At 41.9% G+C, this 24209-nt stretch overlaps 1 protein-coding gene across 4 annotated transcripts in view; it reads left to right on the plus strand.

The window, feature by feature from the left end:
* The window catches only part of nbeab (neurobeachin b), a 216993-nt gene that overhangs the window by 72876 nt on the left and 119908 nt on the right, over positions 1–24209 (plus strand). For 3 of the 4 annotated variants that reach the window (XM_077540847.1, XM_077540848.1, XM_077540849.1), the window contains 8 exons: positions 1375–1693; positions 6821–6966; positions 8966–9098; positions 10380–10507; positions 14486–14547; positions 19067–19131; positions 20402–20510; positions 23271–23437. In XM_077540847.1, coding sequence (XP_077396973.1) covers positions 1375–1693; positions 6821–6966; positions 8966–9098; positions 10380–10507; positions 14486–14547; positions 19067–19131; positions 20402–20510; positions 23271–23437 — 1129 coding nt within the window. Of the gene's footprint in view, positions 1–1374; positions 1694–6820; positions 6967–8965; positions 9099–10379; positions 10508–14485; positions 14548–18437; positions 18533–19066; positions 19132–20401; positions 20511–23270; positions 23438–24209 lie in introns of those variants that run through there. The other variant, XM_077540850.1, reaches the window with a different exon arrangement.

Genomic DNA, 24209 nt, shown 5'->3' on the forward strand with positions numbered 1-24209 from the left:
TAGCTGTTAGCGTTAGCATCGGGTGCCTGGCTGGCAACCACTGTATCGCTTGCTTTTCGTATTGTTTTCAATATTGTGGACCTGTGCTACTTTGTAATCCACTCTCCCTGTTTAAATGAATGACATGTGCCTTAAATTGCACTTATGGGTACATATATTTTTCATAATTAAAAATAAATAAATAGAACTTCGCCTTCATTTATAATTATTTTATGAAACAATAGCTGTTAAGAAAAAAAACAAAAGAACAAATGGTTGACTCAAAATTGACAGTTTTAATTTCGTTTGGAGACGGGTGACAATGGTTTTACGCAATGATGACAGTAGCAGAGCACCTAAATGGGGAAGACGGCCGCCACCAAGAAAGATCGCGCTGTCCAACCAGATTCTCGCGCTGGCAAAGCCGTCCAATCGGAGCCTTGCGCTGGCACATTCGAAGCTGCCTTTAACAAAAACGGGCACCAGACGACACACACAGATGACGGGAGCAAAGACTTTGGCGGGCCCAAGCCGACAGCCGTTAACAGCAGCGACAGATGAACATTTATTTTGTTTGTTTGTTTTTTCTTCTATTTCATTCTTTCCACAGTCAAATAAAAGCAGAAACTGTCATTCACATCTTTCCCACAAGGTAGTGCACATTCATGTTGCGTCAGCATGAGAAAATCCAGATCTCAGGTGATATATATTGCGATGCTCTAAGGCTGGATTCATTTCCCCAATGAGGGATTAATAAAAAAACTGACGAGCATGTACGAGTCAACAAGTCAAGTGACAGCAAGGCAGCCGCTCATTTCCCAGCTGAACCTTTTTGCTGCTTTTGGTGGAAGCGGAAGCGCATCCTGGCCGCTTATTTCCCGCCGCCGTCTGTCAGTGGCCATTAGCCAAGCAATTCGCCAGAGCAGAATGGGATCAAAGAGGTTGCCGCAAGACAGAAAATGGCCTCAACGTCAAGGAGAGGGGGGGGGGGATTCACCCCACCGTCAGGGACAAACCATTGTCTGGCACTCGGAGCCTGTGTTGGCCATGCTGACCTCATTATTGGGGGCGTCAGGGGATATTTGTTGCATATCATCAAGTCCTTGAAATAAATTGAATTACACATTAAATACTCTTATATATGTATGTGTATCTTTGTGGGTGTGTGATGTAAATGTGAGGGTTTAATGGTTTATAATAATTTTGAATATGTTGTCAGTATTGGACTCTACAGAAGAGGATTAGGGTCAGTGAAGGAAAAAAAAAAATTGGCAGGATTCTCATTTTATTCTAAGAATCCTAAGAATATCGTCAGAATTCTGACTTTAAAGTGAAAATTCTCAGATAAAAGTGAAATGCCTAATCCTCTTCCGTATATTTTTGTGTTGTTGTTAGTCGCTCCTGCAGAAGCGGCACAAACGTTTTCGGACCTTCCAGAGGAGCGATCGCTTCCCCGGAGCGAGCCGAGCGCCGGAGCCGAGCGGGTCGTCAGCGTCGTCAACGGCTGTGATCCCGGGCGGGGCCGCGTCGCCGGCGAGCTCGTCTCCGAGCCTCCGCCGGCCTCCTCCTCCGGCCTCAACGTCAAGGAGATCCTCAAGAGTCTTGTGGCCCCGCCCGTGGAGGGTGTGGAGGCGGGGCTGGAGCCGGTATCCTGCCCGGACCTCGCTGCCAAGGCCCACACGGCGCTGCCCATGCAGTTTCACTCCTTTGACAGGTACTGGGGGCAGAAAATACACCTGAATATTGTTACAGCCACAATTTTGTTGACTAAAACTCAATGACGAAAATGTCATCATTCCAAATCTTTAGTCAGGCAAGGTGCATATTTCCCATTAGAAACATTTCATGTAAGTCAGTCAGATCGCTCAATGCCAAGTCGAAGTCAAGTCATGTTGTTTAAGTTTTAGCCAGAAGGGGGTAGTGTAGCCAAGAATCATGTTACTTTCACATGATATGATTAAAGTAAAAGTACAAAAAGTATTCCTCCAAATATTTCCTTGAGTAAGCGGAGGCCGGCGGTGCTCAAACTTTTTTTGCCCCAAGATCCATTTTTTAAGCAGCCTGACCTCCAGCGTTCAACCTTTTTTTGGGAGGTGGTGGAACGGTCCACCCGCAGATTGAACTCAAGCCTGTTGGCAAAGTAATAAGAATTTCAATCTTGATAATATAACTGCATCGGATTGGTGAAATGGAGTCAAACTTTGTGACAGAAGTGTGACCAAAACAAGTGATAACGGATACAAATAATTTACTGCCCTCCTCTGGTGTTAGCCAAGCAAGTCCCACGACATTTGAAGTCTGAGTCGAGTCAAGTCATGTGACTCAAGTCCTCCACATCTCCCTTAAGTACAATTTATACTTTAAAGTAGTGCTCTCACTATTTGAATATTCGATTATTTAGTCGATTAATGAACTTCATTTTAATTTTGCAATAAAGCATAATTGAGGAAAACATGTTTTTGTAATACACTTTATTAACCAATGATTGATGTTTATTTTGTTCTTTGTATACATATAGCGATAAAAAAGAAAAAGTGTGTGGGGGGGGGGGGTGATGTTGCGCTGTGTCAGCGGTTCGGTCATTGATCTAAAGTAAAAACAGATGTTTGCAAATGTCTTATTTTATCAGGGAATACATATATCATTGAACAATTACTGTTGATATGCTGAAATCATAGGATTTGGACCATTTCAAATAAAAAATTGGCTCCAAACAATTACTCGATTATTAGAATAGATGTCAATTAATTTGATAATCAATTACTTGTCGATCAATCAATTCATTTTGACAGCTCTACTTTAAAGCCAAATCAAATGCAAAGTTGTATTGCCTAAACCAGAAGCATGCAAGCGATTTTTTTTCTTTTTTTGTTTTGTTTTTTTGTGGCGTCGTGCTGTCGGAGCAACAACGTGAGGCTTGAAACGTATGCAGCCGCCGAGGTGAGCCTGATGAATAAATAGGGTTGTGGGTGCGAAGGTGGCGGGGGGGGGGTCTCCAGGGTGTTGATGACAGATTAAACAGAAGCGGCCCTCGTGTCCGGCCCTCGTCCACCTCAGCCCTCACGCCGCTAATACGACGTGGCAGCCCCAAATGAGTTTCTACAGCCAAGAGTATCGTTTTTGAAACGCTTTCACACACACACACACACACACCATCCCGCCGTATGACTTTGTCTGGCGTCCCCCCCCCACCCCCAACCGCCAGTCCCTTTGGCTGTGTCTAATTGTTTGCCACCTGTCAACCAAATGAGCTGCCAGCTCCGGACGGGCGGTCGAGATGGACGCTGATTGGACGTGACAAGATCAAAAAGCAAAACGGGAGGGAGAAGCCAAGAACACCTGCTTTCACGAGACACCTTTCAAAAGGCAGCCCAGAAAATCTTACTTTCCCAACCTTTGTGGCGCCAAGGCACACATTTTACATTACGATAACCTCATGGCAGGCAACCAAACAAATATATCCATTTGAATAGTGATGTTCACGTCAGAATTTCCTCACAAACATACTTGGTGAGTATGAAATGTGGGCTTGTTTTATAGTACGTAAAGTTGTTCTGTTGAATAAATAGCAACAGGTGGATTGGACCTTTTGTCATCTCGTGGAACAACATTTATCCATTTAAAAAAATATATATTAAAATGCATACATTGATCACAAAATATCTTGACGAAAAAAATAACAGTAAAATAAAACAAACATCCAGTGGCCAATTGAATGCCATTGAATTGAAAATATCTGGTGGTAGGATGCAAAATTGCAAAGAATTAAAATGAATCCACCACTCCAAGTAACATTCCAACATGTCAAACGTTAATATCCAGTAGAAGTCCTAATAATGTTGTTGCAGTCTCAATATTAGGGGTAACACAGATAAGAGATGAAGAAGGATATACGGTTTGTGGTGTGGAGGGTGTTAGATTAGGACTCTTAATGATTAGATAAATGACTTGAGCTAGGCCGTTGTGTCGCTATTATTTGTCCTTGCTTGGCTCATTTCTATCTGTCTGCATTCTGACATATCCAGTACAAACCAGTTAAGGCCATTAGGCCAATGTGGGTGGACGGCCTAGACAGTATAAATGCAGGGAGGATTCTGAAGAGATCAGTTCCTCTTACTACTACATACTTACTTACTTACATACTAATGGCGTATATGCCACGGAAGAGGCGGGACGTGATTTTGCACATCAGTTTGTTTCCGGTCCGGGTTGCGAATGCGCAACCGAGGGGCACGAAGTCGGAAGCACAAATATTTTTGACGCAGCCCACACGTCGCAAACCGAACCGGAAACAAACTGATGTGCAAAAACGGTCCCGCCTCTTCCGTGGCATATACCCCATAGAAGAGGGCTCCGCAGCTGTGTACTCGATCTTTCTGGCATCCAGTAAATAATTCAACTGAGAACATGCAGTCTTCTGGTCATTACTTATCGTGAGCATTAAGATACAAGAACCAGTGAAAGTTCCTGCCCAGAACTGTACAAGGGATACCGGTTACAGAAAGTGATACCATATGATATACCATTATATCGATATGTTTTATATCACATCTATATCGTTCACCATATCAATCAAGTCATTCACGCTGTTGACTTCCAAATTGTTCTGAATTAGAAACATTTTCCGCCACTGGAATTAACTGGTAACGCCTTTGCACCCCTCGTCGGCGCATAATAGAAATATTCTCGTCGTCTTTCTAAATGAGCTCCCCGAGGTTGCTTGTCGTGACATATTTGGCTTTACGGCGATGAAGGCCAAATGATATTTGCTTTCAATTGCAGCTTCCCTCTCTATCTTCCTTTTGTATCACTAAATAAATCACACTGGGATTACATTCAATGTAATGGAAGCGCTCGTATACACGGGTCTCATTAATATTCCTTCCCACATTAATCCCCGCTTTATTCAGCGCAACTCAATTAAGACAATCCTATTAATAAAAAATATGCTCCAGATAATTCATGCATGATTCATGAGCGGCGCTCTCATGAATTATTTATGTGGAATGTTAGCAGCCCGGCGCGAGCGGCGTTCCTCCAGCGGTTCCCTCGTCTCCGGGAGTTGTTCTGATACCTGTCAATGTGGAGAGTAGAACAAAGGTCCGCCGGATAAATGATGCTTGTCATCAGTTAGCTTCAGAGCGGCAAAAGAAAAAGGAAAAAAAAATAAAAAATCTCTGGAGATGAGGATGCATATTTGAGCGAGCTTTCAAGCTTCTTTTCTTGCTCGCAGTTTTGATCTGCTGCGCCGAGGAGAAGAAAAACAAAATTAGTGCAATTTTTGTTTTTCTCGTCAGACGGTTGTCAGGCAGAGCTCCAAATGTATTTTAGCGATACAAGAGGGCGATGAATAAATTACAACTGGAGGCACAGTGAACCCTTGCAGACACAAATTCGCACAATGATCATCAAACTTGGTACACAATCTACAGAGTAGAGCCCAAATCTTTGCAGTCGAATCTCTGCTAACGAATGCTAAGTATTAAAGACTAGATATCACCCAGCCATTCTCTCTCCTTGTTTCCTGTAACATGAAACAGACGGATTGTGCGTTGTCTGGCTTTGAGCATTTGCAGAGATGTTTTCTTCCGACACAAGCGAGGCTTTCGCGTCCAGACCCAAAACGGGCCTCAACTGGCTATCAGCTGTCAGCAAACATTCACGCAAAATCCAAAGAGCAAATGCAGATTCGAGGAGGACGAAAGTTCCTGGCTTTGATCGTCGCCTAGTCACACTTATTGCATCACAGATCGGCCGTCTTGGCAGAGGCCACAATCTTACCTTTCCTTTATTGGAGATGGATACATCTTTGGATGGATGGATTTATTGATTGAGGCCTAAATATTCGTCTAAAATGAGACAGATTATATTTGTCAAAGTATCTTTCATATGTAAGCTACTGTAAAATTACACCAAAAAAAGACATACACTATATATTTTGTATACGAAAGGTTAAAGATGTGCTGAAATAAGTGTTTCGAAAGAGTTTCTTAAAAATTAAATGGAGAGCTCGACCGTTATTTAGCTAAGTAAAATTCTGATTAACGATTAATCGGCAGCTCTTTGTATTTAACAGGGAAAAATCAGCAAAAACATCCAATCATTGTTTTTTTTGTTTTTTTTTGGGGGGGGGGGGCGGGTGGGAAATGTTTAAATGTTATTTGTCATTAGTTGTAATGTGCAAAGAAAAGGACAGTTGGCAAAAAAAAAATCTTTTTTCTTTTTTTTTTTTCAATAATCATTTTTGCTGAGCCTATTAATCGGCCAGGCCCTAATTAAATGTTTTTAACGTAAAAGTCAAATACAACTGAACTGTACTTAGGCAATGATTTTTTCGTGTGCCACGACAGGGAGTCTGACAATCACTATTGGCACTGTACCATACTTTGAGAATCACTACTTTTAACTATTAATATCAGCATTTTTTTTAAATAGTTGTGAATTGCTTGGATTTTTTGGGGGGATTTTTTTTTTTTTTTTTTTGCAATTTCTGGCACAGCTCAGCAATACTGAATGTATAGCCAGAGATGCAATTATTTGTATATGAACAAATGGGAAAAAAAATAGATATTCACAGCAAAGCCTTTTTTTTTTTTTTTAGAAGATTTTGTCTCAAACTGGTGTGAGTCAAATTGGGGCAAAATTATTCTGAAAATGTTTTTAAAAACTGCCAAACAACCTTAGACAGCAAAATGAACTTAAAACCATGCATTGTTTTTCATTTCTTATTCTTCACTTTTTTCTTTGGCAGACTAAACATGCTGCGGGTCAAACTGACCCATTGGCATTTGCTGATGTAAGCTAACAATTGTCATATTGTGTGTGGTGTTTGCACCCGCAGGAGTGTGGTGGTACCTGTGAAAAAGCCCCCCCTGGGGGGAGGCCTCGCCGTCACTACGGCGACGGGCAGCCCTTCTACCGGCTTGGTCACCCCCAACATCTTTGCGGCTTCCTCAAGCACCCCCAAAAGCATGATCAACACCATGGGTACGTCTGATCACTTAATACTCTTGTGAGGTTACAGGTCCACTTGTCAAACCAGATTTGATCCAGTTGAATTTAGATGAGAGTCCACACACCATAACACATTCATTTGAAAACGTCCACTCCACTTCGGAATCAAATGTGCAATGTGTATCAGAAGATGTGTGATCAATCCCAGTTGAATCCAGATCTGATTTGGTTCAATATATAAATAAAAACATACATAATTAAAAATCTCAATTTTGTATCAATTTTTTTGGGTCAAATTTTTAAACATGCAAGTTCAGATACTGTCAGGTGAAACCAAATTGAATCCAAACTCAATCTGGTTACATTTGAGTGGTAATGAATGGGGAAAAAAAAAAAAAAAAAAAAGAACAATTTAAAAACCCCAAATTCAATTTCAATCTGGTTTTTAATGTGAATGCAGGGTTAACATTGAACCATAAACGGAGTTTGGTAAAAAAAAAAAAAAAAAAAAAAGCAACAAGCATGTGATTCATTCCGCTTGTGTTCCTAAACACCACCAGATGGCGCCGTTGACTTTCCCATGGCCGTCTTGCATCCAGCCTGACAATACAAACCTTTGTTTGAGCCTGCAGAATTCCCCCTTATTCAAGCCAGTCAACCAAATGAAGTTGTGATATGTTCTTCTGTTTGTCATGTATGACAGTGGTACTTCTCCCGAGCGGGAATAAACTTATCGGGTCATTTTGACCCGGGGTTCGATCAATTACCTAAATATGCTTCTTTCTATCTCATCATTTTGTCAACTTCCAAATACGTGAAATCAACCCATGACAAGGCGCTTGGGTTCCATGCCGATTATTGACTTAACTGGGTCAATTTGACCCACAACTTAACAGGAGATGATAAAAATAAATACAGTAAATAAAAATCCCCTTCTCCTCAGCGAGCCTGTGCAGGAATGAGGCCAATGCATGCATGCATGGAAAAGCCAGAGGCGTCGAGGCGGACCCCGTGAGCTCGCATCGTTTGGGGCTTTCCCCGCTTCTCACAAACACAACATGCCCGATTGTCACCGTGTCAAACCGATGCCGCCTCAGCTTATCGCCGGGTCGCTTGGTGGGCCTTCACGTTCGAGATCAGGTGTTCATCGGGATTTTTGTCTGTTTAGTATTCTTTCTTCTGAATCTGGAGGTGATGATGACGTGGGAATCAGTCAGTACTGTGTGAACGCAAATTGAATCCGGTTCTGATTCGCTTAATTTTGGATGAGAATCCACATAAAAACATTTTTTTAAATGTCAAAAGCGCCAATTGTGTTTGAATCAAATTGATAATGTGTATGCAGGGTGCCTGAAAATAAATCAAATCCAGATTTAATCTGGAGGTGAGTTTTTCAAATCAGTTCATATTTAAAATTGACTTTTGGAAATGCCGTTAATCTGGTCCAGCCCACAAAAAACAAAACATTTTTTTCTAAAAGGCTTCTGAAAACTTAAAATAGCACAATGGAATGGAAATAAAATGCAGTAATAACATAATCCGTATTAGGGGTGGGTGATATGGCCTAAAAATTACATCACAATATTTCAAAGAAATTTGCGGTGACGATATTGGTAATAATTACTGAACAATAGATTTGTGATTGGCACTTAGGAATAATAGCACTTTTATTGCAGCAACAATATGTAAGCCACTTTTTTCCCCACAATTGAAATATAAACAAAGTGCAATTATAGCAACTGTAATGGAATAAAATGGAAATAAAAACAGGCCAGGTAGTGTTCAACCTGCGAATTGTAACGTAACTAACTGCTTAAAGGACATTTACTTAGCAAATACAATGCAAGCATATACCTTCAGAAGTCAGTGGCAAATTGCATGAGTCCAAAAAAAGTCCATTATTTTCTCCTCTGTGGTTGATCCTCATGTTGATACGGTAGCAGCCAGTTTGTGGCGTCATGCTTAGTACATCTCAGGCAAGTGTTTTGTTAAAAAATGTTTTCCCAAAAGCTGTCGCTTTTGTTGCGTTCAGGAGCCGTCGACACCGCCGCCGTCGCCGCCGCGACGTCCTCGTCCTCCGGCCTGGTCAACGGCGCCACCAGCAAGAACCTCCCGGCTGTGCAGACGGTGGCGCCCATGCCCAAAGACACGCTGGAGAACATGAGGTGCAAGCACGCTCATCAAGTCACATTTCGGTCAAGGCAGCAAAAATATTATTATTATTATTTTTTATTTTTTTTACTAGGCACACAGTGAAACTTACGTTTTAAGGGCGGAAGTAGAAAATGTGCACACTATGGGTCGACTTGCGAAGTAAATATGCATTCAGCTCATATGTTGCTAATAAATGGGCTCAAGTGTGGAGCACAAGTTTCTCAGCAAAAAAAAAATAAAAATAAAAAAAAAATTCAAGAATACTAATTTCAAATAGCAAATTTACTAGTTGTACAGACATAAGTAGATGCAAAATTGACTTGCGCTAACTCAAATTTTGGGAGCAAAATTCCACCATTTGGGGGCAGTCTGGAGCCCTCTTACAACAAATAATCTGAATATGAACATTTCACTCTTTTACAATAATTTGTGCGATAATAATGTGGGATGATTTTTGAATGTGTTAATATGTAAATAAATAAATAAATAAATGCCTTTTTTTTTTTTTTTTTTTTGCAGATTTTCAAAGAGCTAATATTGCTCCTTTGAAGTTGTTAGCCGATTAATCGTCCAGACCCTAATTTACCCAACATGTTTGTATTTTGTGCATGGATTATTTGAAGTAAAGTACTCCAATTTTGGAATGACCCTCATGAATTTGAGCGTTTTCCATGCAGAATTTTCTCTCGCCCGCTCGTGTGTGTGTGGGGGTGTGCGTGCGTGCGTGTGCGCACAAGTGCCCTCGCCTCATCTCCCCCCGGCTCTAATAGTTTGTGACAGTCCCGCCCGAGAGCCCCGTCTGGGCTCTTTCTCCGCTCACGTGTTCCTCTCGACAAATCGGGGATCGGTTGCCATGGCAGCCGTAACCTGGCGTAACCCTGCACTCCACGATGGCTCAGTTTCACAGTAAAAAAAAAAAAGAATCTCTCATATTGTAGTGAAAATAGTATGAAACGTCAGGTTGTTTTTTTAGTAAAATACTTTTCATTTTTCATTTTGTCTATATGTAATTAAATTTACAATAAATTCATCATTTTTTTGTCAAGGTATAAAAAATAACTTGTAAGGAAATAGATTCTTAATAATTGTTTTTGTTTACATAAACTAACACAACTAAAGTGTGTAACGTTTTTAATGCATGAAAATGTGATAGAAAGAAAATTTGGTTTGATTTGAATAACGTAAATGCTCGATGGTGCCGATTAAAGAACGCAGCCGGTGGTCGATGAAGCTCAAGTTTGGTTTGGTTTCATTTGTGGTGCGTAATGTTGTTACTCGGTTGTGCTTTGCAGCATTACATCCAAACTTGAGCGCACGTTGGAGAAGGTGGCGCCCCTGCTGAGGGAAATCTTTGTGGACTTTGCGCCCTTCCTGTCTCGCACCCTGTTGGGCAGTCACGGACAGGAGCTGCTCATTGAAGGTACCACCACCCCTTCATCAAAAATAACCATAGAATCAAAATTCAAAGCATATTTTACATACCTGTTTTATTTTTTTCCTTTCGACATGTTGAAGTTTTTTCAAGGTTTTGCCCTTTCATGCAAATGAGCCACTGTGTGTGCGTGTCCTAACTCAGTTAGTGGAGAGCTGAAAACTGCCTTTAAATACTGCCCGAATGTGAATATTTTATCGTCCTTTTAGACACAAAGCTTAACCAATATTAGCTTTGAGTGTAGCAAATGAATGTCGGCTAAAAATAAGCACTGCCAGAGAGAAAGGATGCCACTTGACCCACTTCTTTTCAGCTACACTGTTTATAATGATAATTGAAAAAAAAAAAAAAAGTCCTTTAACTTGAATTCATGACCTCGCTACAGTATGAAGTCATTCCATCTTTGACTGTTCGCTTTTCAGCAGGACGGATTGCCGAATTTGAAAATTAAAGCTGCCAAACGATTACATGTTTTAATCAGATTAATCACTTAAATGAATATGCTTTTTAATCATTTCATTCATTTGTTCATTTATTTCAGGTAGTAGTCAACATCAACAACATATCAATTTTTCTAGACAATTTTTTTCTAAACTTAGCCTGAAAAGGAGTGGGAGGAAGAAAACTCAAGTCCCACCCCCAATCAACATTTTTTTGCCCACCAAATTTGAAGATCTGTTATATGTTAATTCTTTCGACATTTAATGTTATGAGGACGTTTTCAACATCTTTTGATTCACTGCACACGCTCATCCTCTTTTTTTTCTAATCAGTTAACTCATTGACTGCCATTGACGGAAAAAGATGTCAAATAATGCATTTTTGCTGGGCTGGCAGTGAATGTGTTAATTACATGCATAATTTAAAATGAAAAATAATGATGACCCCCATCGTTTAACATAAACAAATATTCTGCATGTCATATGCAAACATTTATTAAATGCTTGACTTTAAAAAGCATGTAGTTATGTTTATTGTTCAAACACAAACTGTGCTACCTTTAACGGAAACATCTGCTATCAAGATAAAGGATCATCATTAATAGTGCTATTAATCTGCGTTAATACATGTTTAATGCAGTAATCTTTTGTGGTCATATATATATCTATATATATATATATATCTATATATATCTATATCTATATCTATATATATATATATAGTCTAATGTTTGCAGTATTTGTCAAGATCCTTCCCTTCTAGTCTGGAGCCGGCAGTTAAAATAGTGTGCGGGGCGTAAAGGCGCTCCATTTACCCGTAATTACCATCCATCCATCACTGCAAACATTATCCGGGGTCGAGTCCCCTTGTGCCCCCTCGTGCCCTTTTTTGCCTCACCCCTGGCCTCTCGCTTCCCCCCTCCTCCCACCCGCAGACATGCGGTCCTGCCGCAATTACGCCGAGTGCGCCCTGAGCCGCGGCCGAGCGGGAGCCGGCAGCCGGCGCGCCAACACTGCCGCTGTTGTGACGGCCGCCGCCCGCCCGACGCCCACAATGCCACATTCACCCCTGGCCGCTGTTTACAGGAAAAGGACTGGCAGGCCCCCGTTTAGAGAGAAGGCATTTGGTTTGTGTACCGGCGTGAGGTCGGGGTCAGCCGGCCACCTGACTCCCGCGTCACACGGCGTTGACTTATGGCGCGGCGTGTCACTGCTGTAACAAGAGGTCGACGGCGGCGGCGGCCCGTGTACAAGAGAAGGGTCACTTCCTCTCTCAGTCTTTACAATATGCTCCTTTAAGGGCCGCCTCGGCCAGGCGAAAAAGGAATGGGTGAACTGCGGGTGGCAAAATGAGGATTTGGCTTAAGACTCTCCGCTGCAACTTGACAACATCTGGCCACCATCAGTTGATGTTGCCGTGAAAGACAAATTTCTCTTTTCTAGCAAAAGGCCTTTCGAAAACGAGAACAAGAAGCGAGCGTAGAAAAAAAAATTTTTTCATCATCTCCTGATTGAATCATTGATCGGTTTACATATTCTTTTTTTTTTGGTTGATTGTGATCGGCCAAAATGATCTTGATCTTATAAAGCCTATTGATAATCGATTAGTTGTTGAGTAATCAATTAATTTTGGCAAATAAATGCAATACCATACAGTTTCGACAGTTTAATTTCAGATCAAATTTTGTGTTTGTAGTAGCCAGACTTGAAATCTCACCATGAGCCAAAAGTTATCCATCCAACCATTTTCTTAACCGCTTACTCCTCACAAGGGTCACGGGGGTGCTGGAGCCCATCCTAGCTTGCTTCGGGCGGTAGGTGGGGTGCACACTGAACTGGTTGCCAGCCAATCGCAGGGCACACCGAGACGAACAACCATCCACACTCACACGCACACCTAGGGACAATTCGGAGCACCCAATTAACCTGACATGCATGTCTTTGGAATGTGGGAGTACCCGGAGAACACCCACGCAGGCACAGGGAGAACATGCAAACTCCACCCAGGAAGGCCGGAGCCTGGACTCGATCTTGCGTCCTCAGTACTGGGAGGCGGACGTGCTAACCACTCAGACCACTGTGCCGCCCGCCAAAAGTTGTATTAAAAAAAAGTTTCTGGTAGGCTCAGTCATAAAGCATTTATTAAAAATATGTTATAGCATCTCATCTAATACAATATAATCAAAAGACTTCAGCTTCTGTGTGTATTTTTGGAAAGTTGGTTTGTATGTTTGTTGACAATTTAGCTGTATCGGATAATTGCTTGAGATGGTGCTGCCTTTGGCTGTATTCCCTCCAGTAGAAGTTGGCCAAAGCATCATCACTGCCTGCCTCCAAACAAAATGGCCACCTGAGCCTTCAGATTTTTTTTCTTTCCACGCGTGAGCTACTGCGTGACTTTTTGGTGATGGGGATATAACAGTATTGCAAATTGATACAATTGATATAATTGTCTTCGGCCAGTTTGCTTACAAGATGACAGCAACCTCCCTGACACAACTTCAGCAACCAAAAACATTGAGTACATTTGCAAAAGTGACAGAAATTGCTGCACGTCATTAATCCATCACGGCACATCCTCGTGCAGCCGCTGCGGCTTTACGTAAGAGCCAACGTGTTAACTCTCCGCTGAGTGACAGACAGCCTGTCATGCCACAGACCACCACGACTACTTCTTCATGTCCCGGTGGCCTCTAATGAGCGCAAGAGAGTTTTACTTTTTTTTAATAATTATTATTTTTTGAGCTAATGACTGCGCTTTAATGCATCTCTACAGACTAGCACAGAGAGAAGCATGCATTGTTTCTGCAAATGAGCTTTTCACACCTGCTCGTCCTTTCATTAGTGTTGTCTGCTCAAATGCGATATTGTGAGTGAGCACACACACATCTAGATGGCGTGTGTGTTTGAGTGGCTTTGATAGAAATTGACGGGTTACCCTAATACTCTATATCCATTATTACAGCAACAACTAATCTAACTTTACTTTTCTCAGTGACGTTATCTGACTACAGTGACTTATATTGGTGTTCACCGTTGCATATCAATTAACGTTGAAAGCAGCTCACGGAAATTTCACTGTCACCATTTACTGTTAAGTGGAGCTGCCATTAACTGCCACATGACAAATAACAATGGAGGTGGAAGGAAATTCGTGTTTTCAAGCTGCAATCAAACAGTCGCTATTTTAAGTTTGCGTCAGCTAAAGAAATAAGATACATTGCTCACTGTGCTGTTGACAAAATGTTATCTAGCTTCCAAAACACGACCGTATATGGTTCACAGCACGTGTAATCTAACTTAGTTACTTTTAAATTCAAGTAATCAATAAAGTTACTTTTTCAAGGTAACCTCCGTCCATTTTCTTAACCGCTTGCTCCTCACAAGGGCCGCAGGGGGTGCTGGAGCCTAACCCAGCAGTAGGCGGGGTACACCCTGAACTGGTTGCCGGCCAATTGCAGAGCAAAGACCAAATTAATTGTGATTTATGTCTTTTTTATTTTTTTTATTTTTATTGTCTCTCCAGGTCTCGTGTGCATGAAGTCAAGCACGTCGGTGGTGGAGCTCGTTATGCTGCTTTGCTCTCAAGTAAGTTTGCATTCCACTTGTCTTTTGACCCGAGGTACATGATTCCAAGTTGCAACTATTTTGCCGAAGGGGCGTAACGTGACATGAGAAAACACGGTCAAAGGGCTACGAAACGTTGAGATGTCACATTTTCTTATGTGATATCTTGTGGGCTGGCACGGTTCTTATTCCCCATAAAAAAGGGGTGTCCAAACTTTTTCATTTGAGGGCCACATACAGAAAATCAGAAGGACGCAAGGGCCACATAATGTTATGAAGAGAAATTGTGATTAGTCCTAAAAATTCTACAAATAATTTATTTGTGCTTTTGCATATTTAGAAAAATGCTACAGTATATAAACCGATTTATTTGTCATATGGCAATAGGGTTATTATAGTTTTGGAATTTTTCAATTTTAGTTAGTTTTTATTAGTTTTCAGGGTGGTTCTGTTTAGTCCTTTAAAAAAAATGCCAAGTTTTAGTTTAGTTTATTAGTTTCAGTATTATTTTTTTAAGAAATGTGTATTACCTGTGCGCAATATCTAAAAAAAAACACCATGGGAGCAACGTCATCTTTCGGTGCTTTTCTATTGGCTGCTGCTAGATGACGTCACTATTGTGTGGCATACTTTTCAAATGTCATTATTCCGGTTTATATCAAAATAAATCTACTAAAAATCACATTTAAAGCCATCCCCAAAGGCTCATGCATTAAATTAATTACCAAAGACTAAAACGAAGAACATGTTAGCTATAATTATAGTTAGTTTTAGTTAGTTTTGGAAACATAAAATGTAGTTTCAGTTAGTTTTCGTTTTTTAAAAAGCATTTTCGTTTTTATTTCGGTAACAGTGTTGTTTTTTGAATTTTAGTTTTTTTCCATTAGTTTTAGTTAACTAAAATAACCTGTTTTTCGATACCCTCCTTTCTTACTTTGACCATCTCCAAACATTTTTGTTTTGTTTATTTTATTTGAAGTGAGTCAAATGCCATTTTTGGCATATGTCGCGGGCCACTGAAAGATGCACGGCGGGCCGCAAATGGCCCCCAGGCCGTAGTTTGGACACCACTGCCATAAATGATGCAATACTGCAAAAAGTATTTATATTTTGTAACTCTAAATCATGATCAATTTGACCGGGAACTTTACAGGAGGATTAAACACAATGAAAAGGTCCATCAGTGCTGCTTCCGAAAAGCTTATCGTGGTTTTGTTTATATAAGTTCCTGCCACCGACAATCGTCAGCAGCAACAGAGACTTTCTCGCCTCCCCAGACCCTCACCCCCGCCCGTCGGCGACTGATTATGTCGGAGCTGACCCTGCGAGGCTCTTGTTAAGCCCTTGTTTTAAGCAAGGTCAGGGCCCCGATGTAGCAGTTGGAAGGAAGATATTTAACATACCTTCTGTCAGCCCATCAGTCTTGCATGCCGAGTGCCATGAGGAAGCCATTAGGCGGTGCCTCGTTCGTGGATGCAGACACGGGATGGTGGATCGTCTCAGGCGCGAACGTCCTCTCTCCGGCCCCGCTTCGACGGGGAGCTGTCATTCGGATTCCCGCCCCATCCCCCCCAACCAAGAACCAAACAAAAGTTGCAAATGGGACAGCTGGTGTTGAGTTATTGAAAGTTCCCTGACGGGCTCCCCTTTTTTCTGCGGGACATTTGGATTTATTGCACGTAAGAGCGTGAGCGTGCCGGGTCCAGAGTCGCCGCCCCCCCCCCCCCCCTCCAACTATTCTCCCTGGACCCTCAGATAGCATTACGGCCGCTCAAGAGGTTTCTGCCATGAGGGGCTCTGGGGATGAAACTGAGGCGGAGATATCGATCAAACGACGAGGCGAAGCGCCGCGCGTCCTTTCATGGCCTTTCACGCAGAGATCAGTCACTGATGGATGTACTAACACTGATATCACTACTAGCAACGGGCGAGCATTACAAAAATAAAAACAGCAGGACGTTTCTCCTCTCATCCAAGCAGGCTTCATCAGTTTATGCAACAAGGACTGAACGAGAATATGAATTTACTTGTGGTTTTTGCTATTTTTTTATTTTTTATTTTTATTTTTTATTTTTTTTTACAGGGCTTGGTCCCAACTTCCTGCAGATAGTGGGGGGGGGGGGGTCCCTGTACAATGAACCCCACAAATCCACTAGTAACTGACTCAAAAAAAACAACAAAACAAAACAAAACAAAAGTTTTGTAATTGCTTATGAATGCCACAAGATGGTGATTAAAATGCAACCTATGCCTTAAATGAAACTCCTCAACTCACTTCACCATCAGAAGGCACAAAAAAACGCTGCACAGAACCCCTCACCCCGCCCTCGCCATAATGCGCTGGGACAGGTAGGAGGGCGCTTCGCTGACCCTTCAACTCCCACTGTTTTGCGGCCTGTCACTTTTCTGCATAAATTAGCGCTAATGGCCCGCCTCTTCTTCTTCATGCATACTAATGGCGGCAATCACGGCGCGACGGGCCGCAAACGCCAAAGCTTCTCTTCTTTCCCGGGCTGAGCCAAAAGGTCAAGCAGCTCTGTTTCTTGTAACAGTTTGAGTGTACGCGAGGGAAGGAGGGGAGGAAGGAGGCGGCGGCGCGAAGGAGTGGAGCCAGTGGAGATTTAGTGATGGAAGGCCTCCAGATGTGGAGAGTTTCGGCGAGCAGATAAAAGCAAAGGCTCCATGCGCACTGACAGGTCGGATCCGAGCGCTCGCAAATACTCGCTGCCCTGCTGAATCTCAGTGAGATGAAAGCGGCAAAAAAAAAACGGGAATGATGGGATTTGAGGTCCTTAACTGTGTTCTGTCATTGATGGGAAAATGCTGAAAAATGATCCTGCCTGGTTGATATTCCCACAATCCAAAATGTTGGCTGCTGTTTTTGTTGGGGATGCATTTATTGTAGAATTTGGGATTAATTTGGGAATTTATATTATTTTGAAAGGTAACAAACATATATTTGATTTTTTTTCATTTAGATACTTTCTGTTTATTTATTTTTTTGCATTCATACACTAATAATAAAAAGATAACGTACAATATATTTTAAAATATTTAGAAAATATTTATGAATTTAAAATATTATCAATTACATTACATACATTTAACAGCAAAATTAGGAAATAATAGATACAAAGGAAAGGAACAATTAAAATAATTTTATTTTTAGTCCAAGAATCGGTGGTATAAGATGCTATAAGAAATACCGATTGATGGATTGTTTTTGGCCATGTGTCCATTGCATTGTCCAATACTTCCGCTTTTCACCAAGATGTCCTCCCAGGTGGCAAAAGCTCAAGCGTTCTCATAGGTTTATTTATTTCATTATTTATTTATTAAACTTCTTTTTATTGTGTCTTGTATACAAAATGTGTCTTTTATGAACCAGTGGAAAGAAAATAATAGAAAATTGCCATTAATTGCATGTAATGTTAAGGAATAATACACATAGGTCTTTCTTTAAAATGATCTAACATCGTTTTTTTATGTTTTTTGTTTTTTTTAATGCATCAAAAGTACGAGTGGTATTGTTACCAGTGACTACTCAAGACTGCTCACTTGTACTGGTATATGTCTGGGGGGGGGAGGGAAGTGTTATCAAACATCCCTAATTTCTTTTCTGTACCCTGGTAGCTATTGTTTGCAAACGTGATGAAATGTCCTCTAAACATGTCGTTCCATTCAAATCCCGTGACTCAAAACCTTGTCAGACTGCACCGCCGCCAACTGTAGGTGTCGCGCGCACTTCGATTTCCGTGTTTATTTTTGTCACGTGAGCGCCCGAGCAAGCCATGCACGATCCCTGCCCAAATCCACGACAGCTTATTCCAAAGGCTGACACTGTATCACAGCAAAGAGGGGAAGAGGTGGGGGGATGTTGTGCGTAAGGGTTGGGGGGGTTACTGGCAACATTTGGAAACCAGATGCTCAGCAGTTTGTTTGCAGCGTCTCCTTTCTTTTACACATGCGCGGGTCACTGGCGTGTGTAATGTCATGTTATTGTCAGGTAAGACGAGCAAAAGCTCACCAGCATGCTTGGACGCAATCACGCCCACGTTGAGCTAAAACGCATTAAATAAGCTCAATTATTTGATCTGAATTTGTTCCTATAATGGCTACGTTTCCCCTCGGTGAGTTTACGGGAGAGAGCCCGCTTTCCCACAGCGAGGGGAGCGCCCGTCTAATCATTTCCAGAGACGGCCAATGGCAAGTCAGGCAGGCAAGGTGGGGGCGGGTGGGGAGATTGGGGGCTAACTCGCTTGCTCGCTAATCTGTCACTGCGCAGGCCGGAGGAAATGGCCGCATTTAAAGCGGGAGGATACGGTTTCATCCCGCAATTATGTCTGTGCAGTGTTTACAGATCTTTTCACCGAGCGGGACGGCGCGATCACACATGTGCTTCGCAGCTTCACGCCGCCGCCGTTGTCTTGTCGTGAACTTAACGCTCCTTCTTTTCTTACAGAAAGAAGCAGTCCTCCTATAAACGTGCAATTCCAGTGAAATTGACTTGTAACATTTACGTCTGTTGTTTTCTTGTCAGGAGTGGCAGAACTCCATACAGAAGAACGCCGGCTTGGCCTTTATTGAGCTCATCAACGAGGGAAGGTATGCAATCAATGCAGCACAAAGAGCCTCGTTGAGGTTTTCATATCGATGCCAAGCAAAGTCACCTCCTGTCTTCATTTTCATTCTCAAAGTGCAAGCGCAAGGCGGGAACATCTGAATCGAGTCATTAATTAGAGCTGCGAGCAGTGTTGTTGTTCATTTCTTGAAATGGTCATCAAACTTTGACGTCTTACAGAATATCGCCCGTGTTAGATTTCATAGGCCACCGTATCAAATTCAAAGCCCGAGGGCCAGATCCGGCCCACCACATTATTTTAAGTGGCCCACATAAGCAAATTGTGCGTCAGCTTCCATGATCGTTGCTACCAAAATTTCAAATGACCATGTGTAATAGATAACATTGAGATTTTTTTTTTTACACTTTTTGCAGTAACTTGAACAATAATTGAACAATTATCTTTCATTTCTGATTTCAGAACTAGTAATGCATACATTCAAATTAATTTTCCGGTGTTCACATTTGGCCAATAGGAAGTCTTCCAGATTGCGGAGTTCCCCCAAAAGGCGATTCATTCAGAATAAAAATTTAAATTGCAATTGCAATTGCATTATCTATATTTGTCTTGGACCCTTTTGTCGGAGTGGGTCACATTTTATGAGGCCACACTATGGTCCTGTCCGGCTCATCGTGGTGCTGTCCTTCTCCCCCTTGCTTTTACGGGCGCGGACTAGACTCGAGCAGGGGGGGATGGTGGTGTTCCGTTGAGCAGGATCAGGAACGGCTCAGCCACCTCACCCATCTGCTGACCCATCTGGCCAGGCCCTCCTTCTCCTTCTCCTTTGCCCAGCTTGGCCCAGGATTCTCAGTGCCCCCCGTCCCGTTGGCGCCGGGCCAAAGAGTCAGTGGTGGTGGCACACTGCGCTGTCCATGGTTCTGAGTTATTGTTTGCTGGTAATTGAACAGCCAGTTTTGCACAATTGTTACCAATTCAGAATTGACTTTTTGTAAAATTCATCATGACAAGCCAGCAGTGTAAGTCGGTTTCGGAGCAGGACGACTGTCCAAAACGCTGACTAAAGTCTCGTTGTTTCTGTGTGATGAACCCAACGTCTTCCTGGGACAGCTTTTAATTCAAACAAAGCCAGGCTAACGACGTGTAAAATGCACCACAATTTCCGAAGGTATTGGGATTAAAATGGGGCCTTTTTTAAATCTGCAGAGGGACCTGCAATGCTTCTTCCATGTCTTGACTATGTGTTTCCAAGAATAGGGCACGTTTAATACATGTTTGTGTATTCTCTGCTGAAGGTTGCTATGTCACGCCATGAAGGACCACATTGTGCGGGTGGCCAACGAGGCCGAGTTTATCCTGAACAGACAGCGAGCAGAGGACGTCCACAAACATGCAGATTTCGAGGTACTGTACAACCGGTTTGCATTTGAAAGTTGTAAAAAGGAAGTACTGAAAACATTACGCAGACATGCATTTAACTGACGTAAATGCATATCGTCATGCTAACAACTAAATTTTTTTGAATTAGGCACTCCATCGTCCAATGCAAGTCTAGCAAAATTGAATATATCAAATTCTCAAAGACAAATGATGAGTTATGTTATGTTGTTAAATGTTATGTTATGAAAGTGATATTATATGATTTGGAGTCAGGGTATGTTGGTAGGTAAAACGTACCTGTAGGTAGGTAGCGCAATCGAATGGTCCATATGTCAGTATGATGTGCAGGCATAAGGATAGATGGCTGTTAGCTACATGAGCTAACTTCCTGTTCTTGTCTTCTTCTGGGCACGTTTAGTACATGATTGCCCTCTACTGGTTAAGTGATGAACACCTAAAACCAAGTGGCAGGTTCTGTTTTGGAATAATTACAGCCCAAGTGCTTTTCAGTTCAGATCAACTTTTTCTGTGTTTTTGGGAATATCAATGTGCTGTATTGTCTTTAATAAATCAGTGTTTTAAGCAGACAAATAACTTCCACTAGGTGGCGCTCTAACGGGAAAAATAAAGTTCAAATCACAGCCGCCATTGCAATACTCCGTCTATCTGCAAAAAAAAAAAAAAAAAAACTTTCTAAGCACGTATGTCAATACATTAGGGAGCTAAGGTTGGTAGTGTCAATCAGTGGAAAGGATTTAAAGGATTTATTAGTAGGTACTCCAAGTTGGTAGGTAGCGGAAGTATATAGGATAGATAGCTAGTTCAGTTTATTTACTCATGATGCATACATGTTTCGATAGAAGTCCATAATAAGTTTCAATGTGTGTTAAATCTATGGGGAGTTTGTGTGTGTGTGTCCTACAAGCAAGCACACGCAGACCCAGCGAGGCCCACAGCGTGTCACCTCTGTTAGCAGCGTGTACGTGCGGTTAGTGATGACTTTCTTATCTGCCAACAGCAGCCGTCTTCAAACAGCTGCCTGATTTACAGTCGCCCGGGATCCTTGACCCGCTAGATAAACTCGGGGAGACGTCTGGATGTGCAATGTCACAAGAAGACGGGGAATGTTTCGGGGGGGTTGCGCGAGCGTACCTGGCCCCATCCGTTCTGTCTGCCGACGCCAGACAGCCAACACTTTATTATCCCCGCCACAGCTCTTCAAAGATTGAAGATGCGGGACGCGGATAAGACGCGTTTACAATTAAGGCTGCGACAGGGGTGGCGCGGCGCGCGCTTGAAAATGATATTTGTCACCACGCGTCACGTGACCGCACGCAGATCCGGTTACCTTCTTGATGAGGAATACGCTCAAGTATAATATCTGACAGATTTTAAAATTGACACAGGAAATTCTATTAGCTCTCGGCTTCTGTTAGCAAATTAGATTTTGAATATTAGCCGGCGTCCTCCCAGGAGGCCTTTGGAAGACAATCTCATTCAAGCAGCAAAGATATGGAGTCTGTCTACATTACGTTTACACACACCCACTGTATGCACTTGACATGAAATCATTCACATAGATAGATAGATAGATAATATTCAAGTCATTGCTCAAACTAATAGAAGCTGTCTGTGCTTCTCAGATTTAAAATTTTACTGTAACTCCAATCGGGTTTAAACTAAAGTAAATCCTAGACAGTTATATGCATATTTTATTGCATTCATTTGTTATAATAGTTTGTATTGTATTTGTAAATTATTTTAAAATCTTTTCAAATTTATTTTTATTTTGTTTTTTAAATATTGTATATTGTTTGATAGATCTTTTTTAAATTTTATTAATTTTGTGTTTGGTCTTTTTTAAAATGTTAAATATTTTTTGTAATATTGTTGCAAGTTTGTTTACATTTTTTCCTTTTTTATTTTTTATTTTATTGACTTATGTCATTTCAATTTGTTGGCGATTTATTGACATTTTTTCAATTTGTCAATTAGTTTTTAATGTAATGTATATTTTTGTTGTAGAGTATTAAAATTTAATTGTTTTTTTTTTAAATTTATTTTTCAGTTCAATATCTATTAAAGTCTGTATTTTTCTCAATTTATTTGTTGTATCTTATTCACTTTTCATTTTATTTTAAACAAAATACTTTCATGGGCCACCAAATCAGGTTCCACGGCCAATAAAGTGATACTGAACTCTTTCAATTTGCAATACACATCATGTAAAGTGCCGTATATATGTAACATTTTGAAGTCAGCCTTGTTATTTAGCCTCACGCAAAATTGCGTATTTCCTCTTCAAAAGAGACCAACCAATAATACACTGGGCGCGGTGATATGTAGCTCTGCTTTGTCCTTGACAGCCGACAGTCCTGGCGGCTCTATTAAACCATTTTCCTTTCTGGTCTTAATAGCTCCGTCCGCCTAGCAGGGAGCCCCCTCCGACGGACTGCTGATTTACGGGCCTCCTGCGAGGGAGCCCCAATATATCTCTCCACTGTCTGCTAATATCTCCGCGCGCTCAAGTGTGTTGACTCAAGCCGGCGCATTAGTCAGTGTGACAAATGCTCCATTAGAGGACGCGGATGAGGATCTTGCAATGTTCCTCAAGCGTTGTTACCGTCGCTGCGTGGATATTGTCACCATTTCCTCAAGGAAGAAAAAATGTACACTGTGTTCAAAATTTTTTGTCAGTCCAAAATTTTACAATTTTACATCCATATTAATTTGAAATAAAATCGAATGAGCTTCACGCCGTCCCTCTTTTATTTTCCTCATTAGTCGAACTGCGGCCAGTATGCGGCCGAGAGACGAGAGGAAGAGAAGATGTGCGACCACCTGATCGGCGCCGCCAAGCATCGGGACCACGTGACGGCCAGTCAGCTGCGGCAGAAGATCGTCAACATCCTCACCAACAAACACGGCGCCTGGGGGACGCTGGGACAGAGGTGAGCACACCCTTGACAACTTTACAGAAAGTATCAGTTTGCCATAACGTTTGGAAACAATGACAAAACTTTTTTTTTTTTAATTTGGCCATTTCCTCTGTTTTCTCCATTGCTGGTTTCTCAATCCAAATCTCAAACCAGTGAGTGGGAAGTTCCCTCAAAACTCCGCTTTGATGGGATGAGGCTGCCGGTAAATGTCATTTTCCCACAATCCCCCAGGGTCAGCAAATGCAATTACAGTGCGGGGTGGCGGACTTATCCCTCAAGGGGGACGCTTGATTGTCCGCTCATCCGACAATGTGGCGGGTGGAGCTAGGGTGGGGGTTTCTACTGTCCAGGCATCCATTGACCTGCTCAGCAACGCACACCAGCACCTGGTGGTCGTTTTGAACTGTGCCCCTCCCACTCCCCCTCCACCCCCCACCCATGTGTCCTGTTAAAATAAGTGCTCATTCCACTTCTTTGCCTCCGGGCAGTAAAGGGGAAAGATCACGAAGAAGCCCTTACTTTGGAGCGTACATGTGATGTTTGTTTCACAAAACCTCTGCCAAGGTTTTGTCATTATTCGTTTGGTGGTTAGCAAGATCATGCCAAATAAGACTTCACCAAAACAGTCCACAAAACAAATGCATTTATCTATCTCTCTATATAGTTATCTCTCTGGCTAGCTCTCTATCTTGCTAGCTAGCTGGCTAGTTCTCTACCAATCTAGCTACCGAGCTAGCTAGCTATTTATCTGTATCATATTTGCATTATTTCATTTCCTCACTCA

This window comes from Festucalex cinctus, chromosome 13 (assembly GCF_051991245.1).
Source record: "Festucalex cinctus isolate MCC-2025b chromosome 13, RoL_Fcin_1.0, whole genome shotgun sequence".
NCBI lineage: Eukaryota > Metazoa > Chordata > Actinopteri > Syngnathiformes > Syngnathidae > Festucalex > Festucalex cinctus.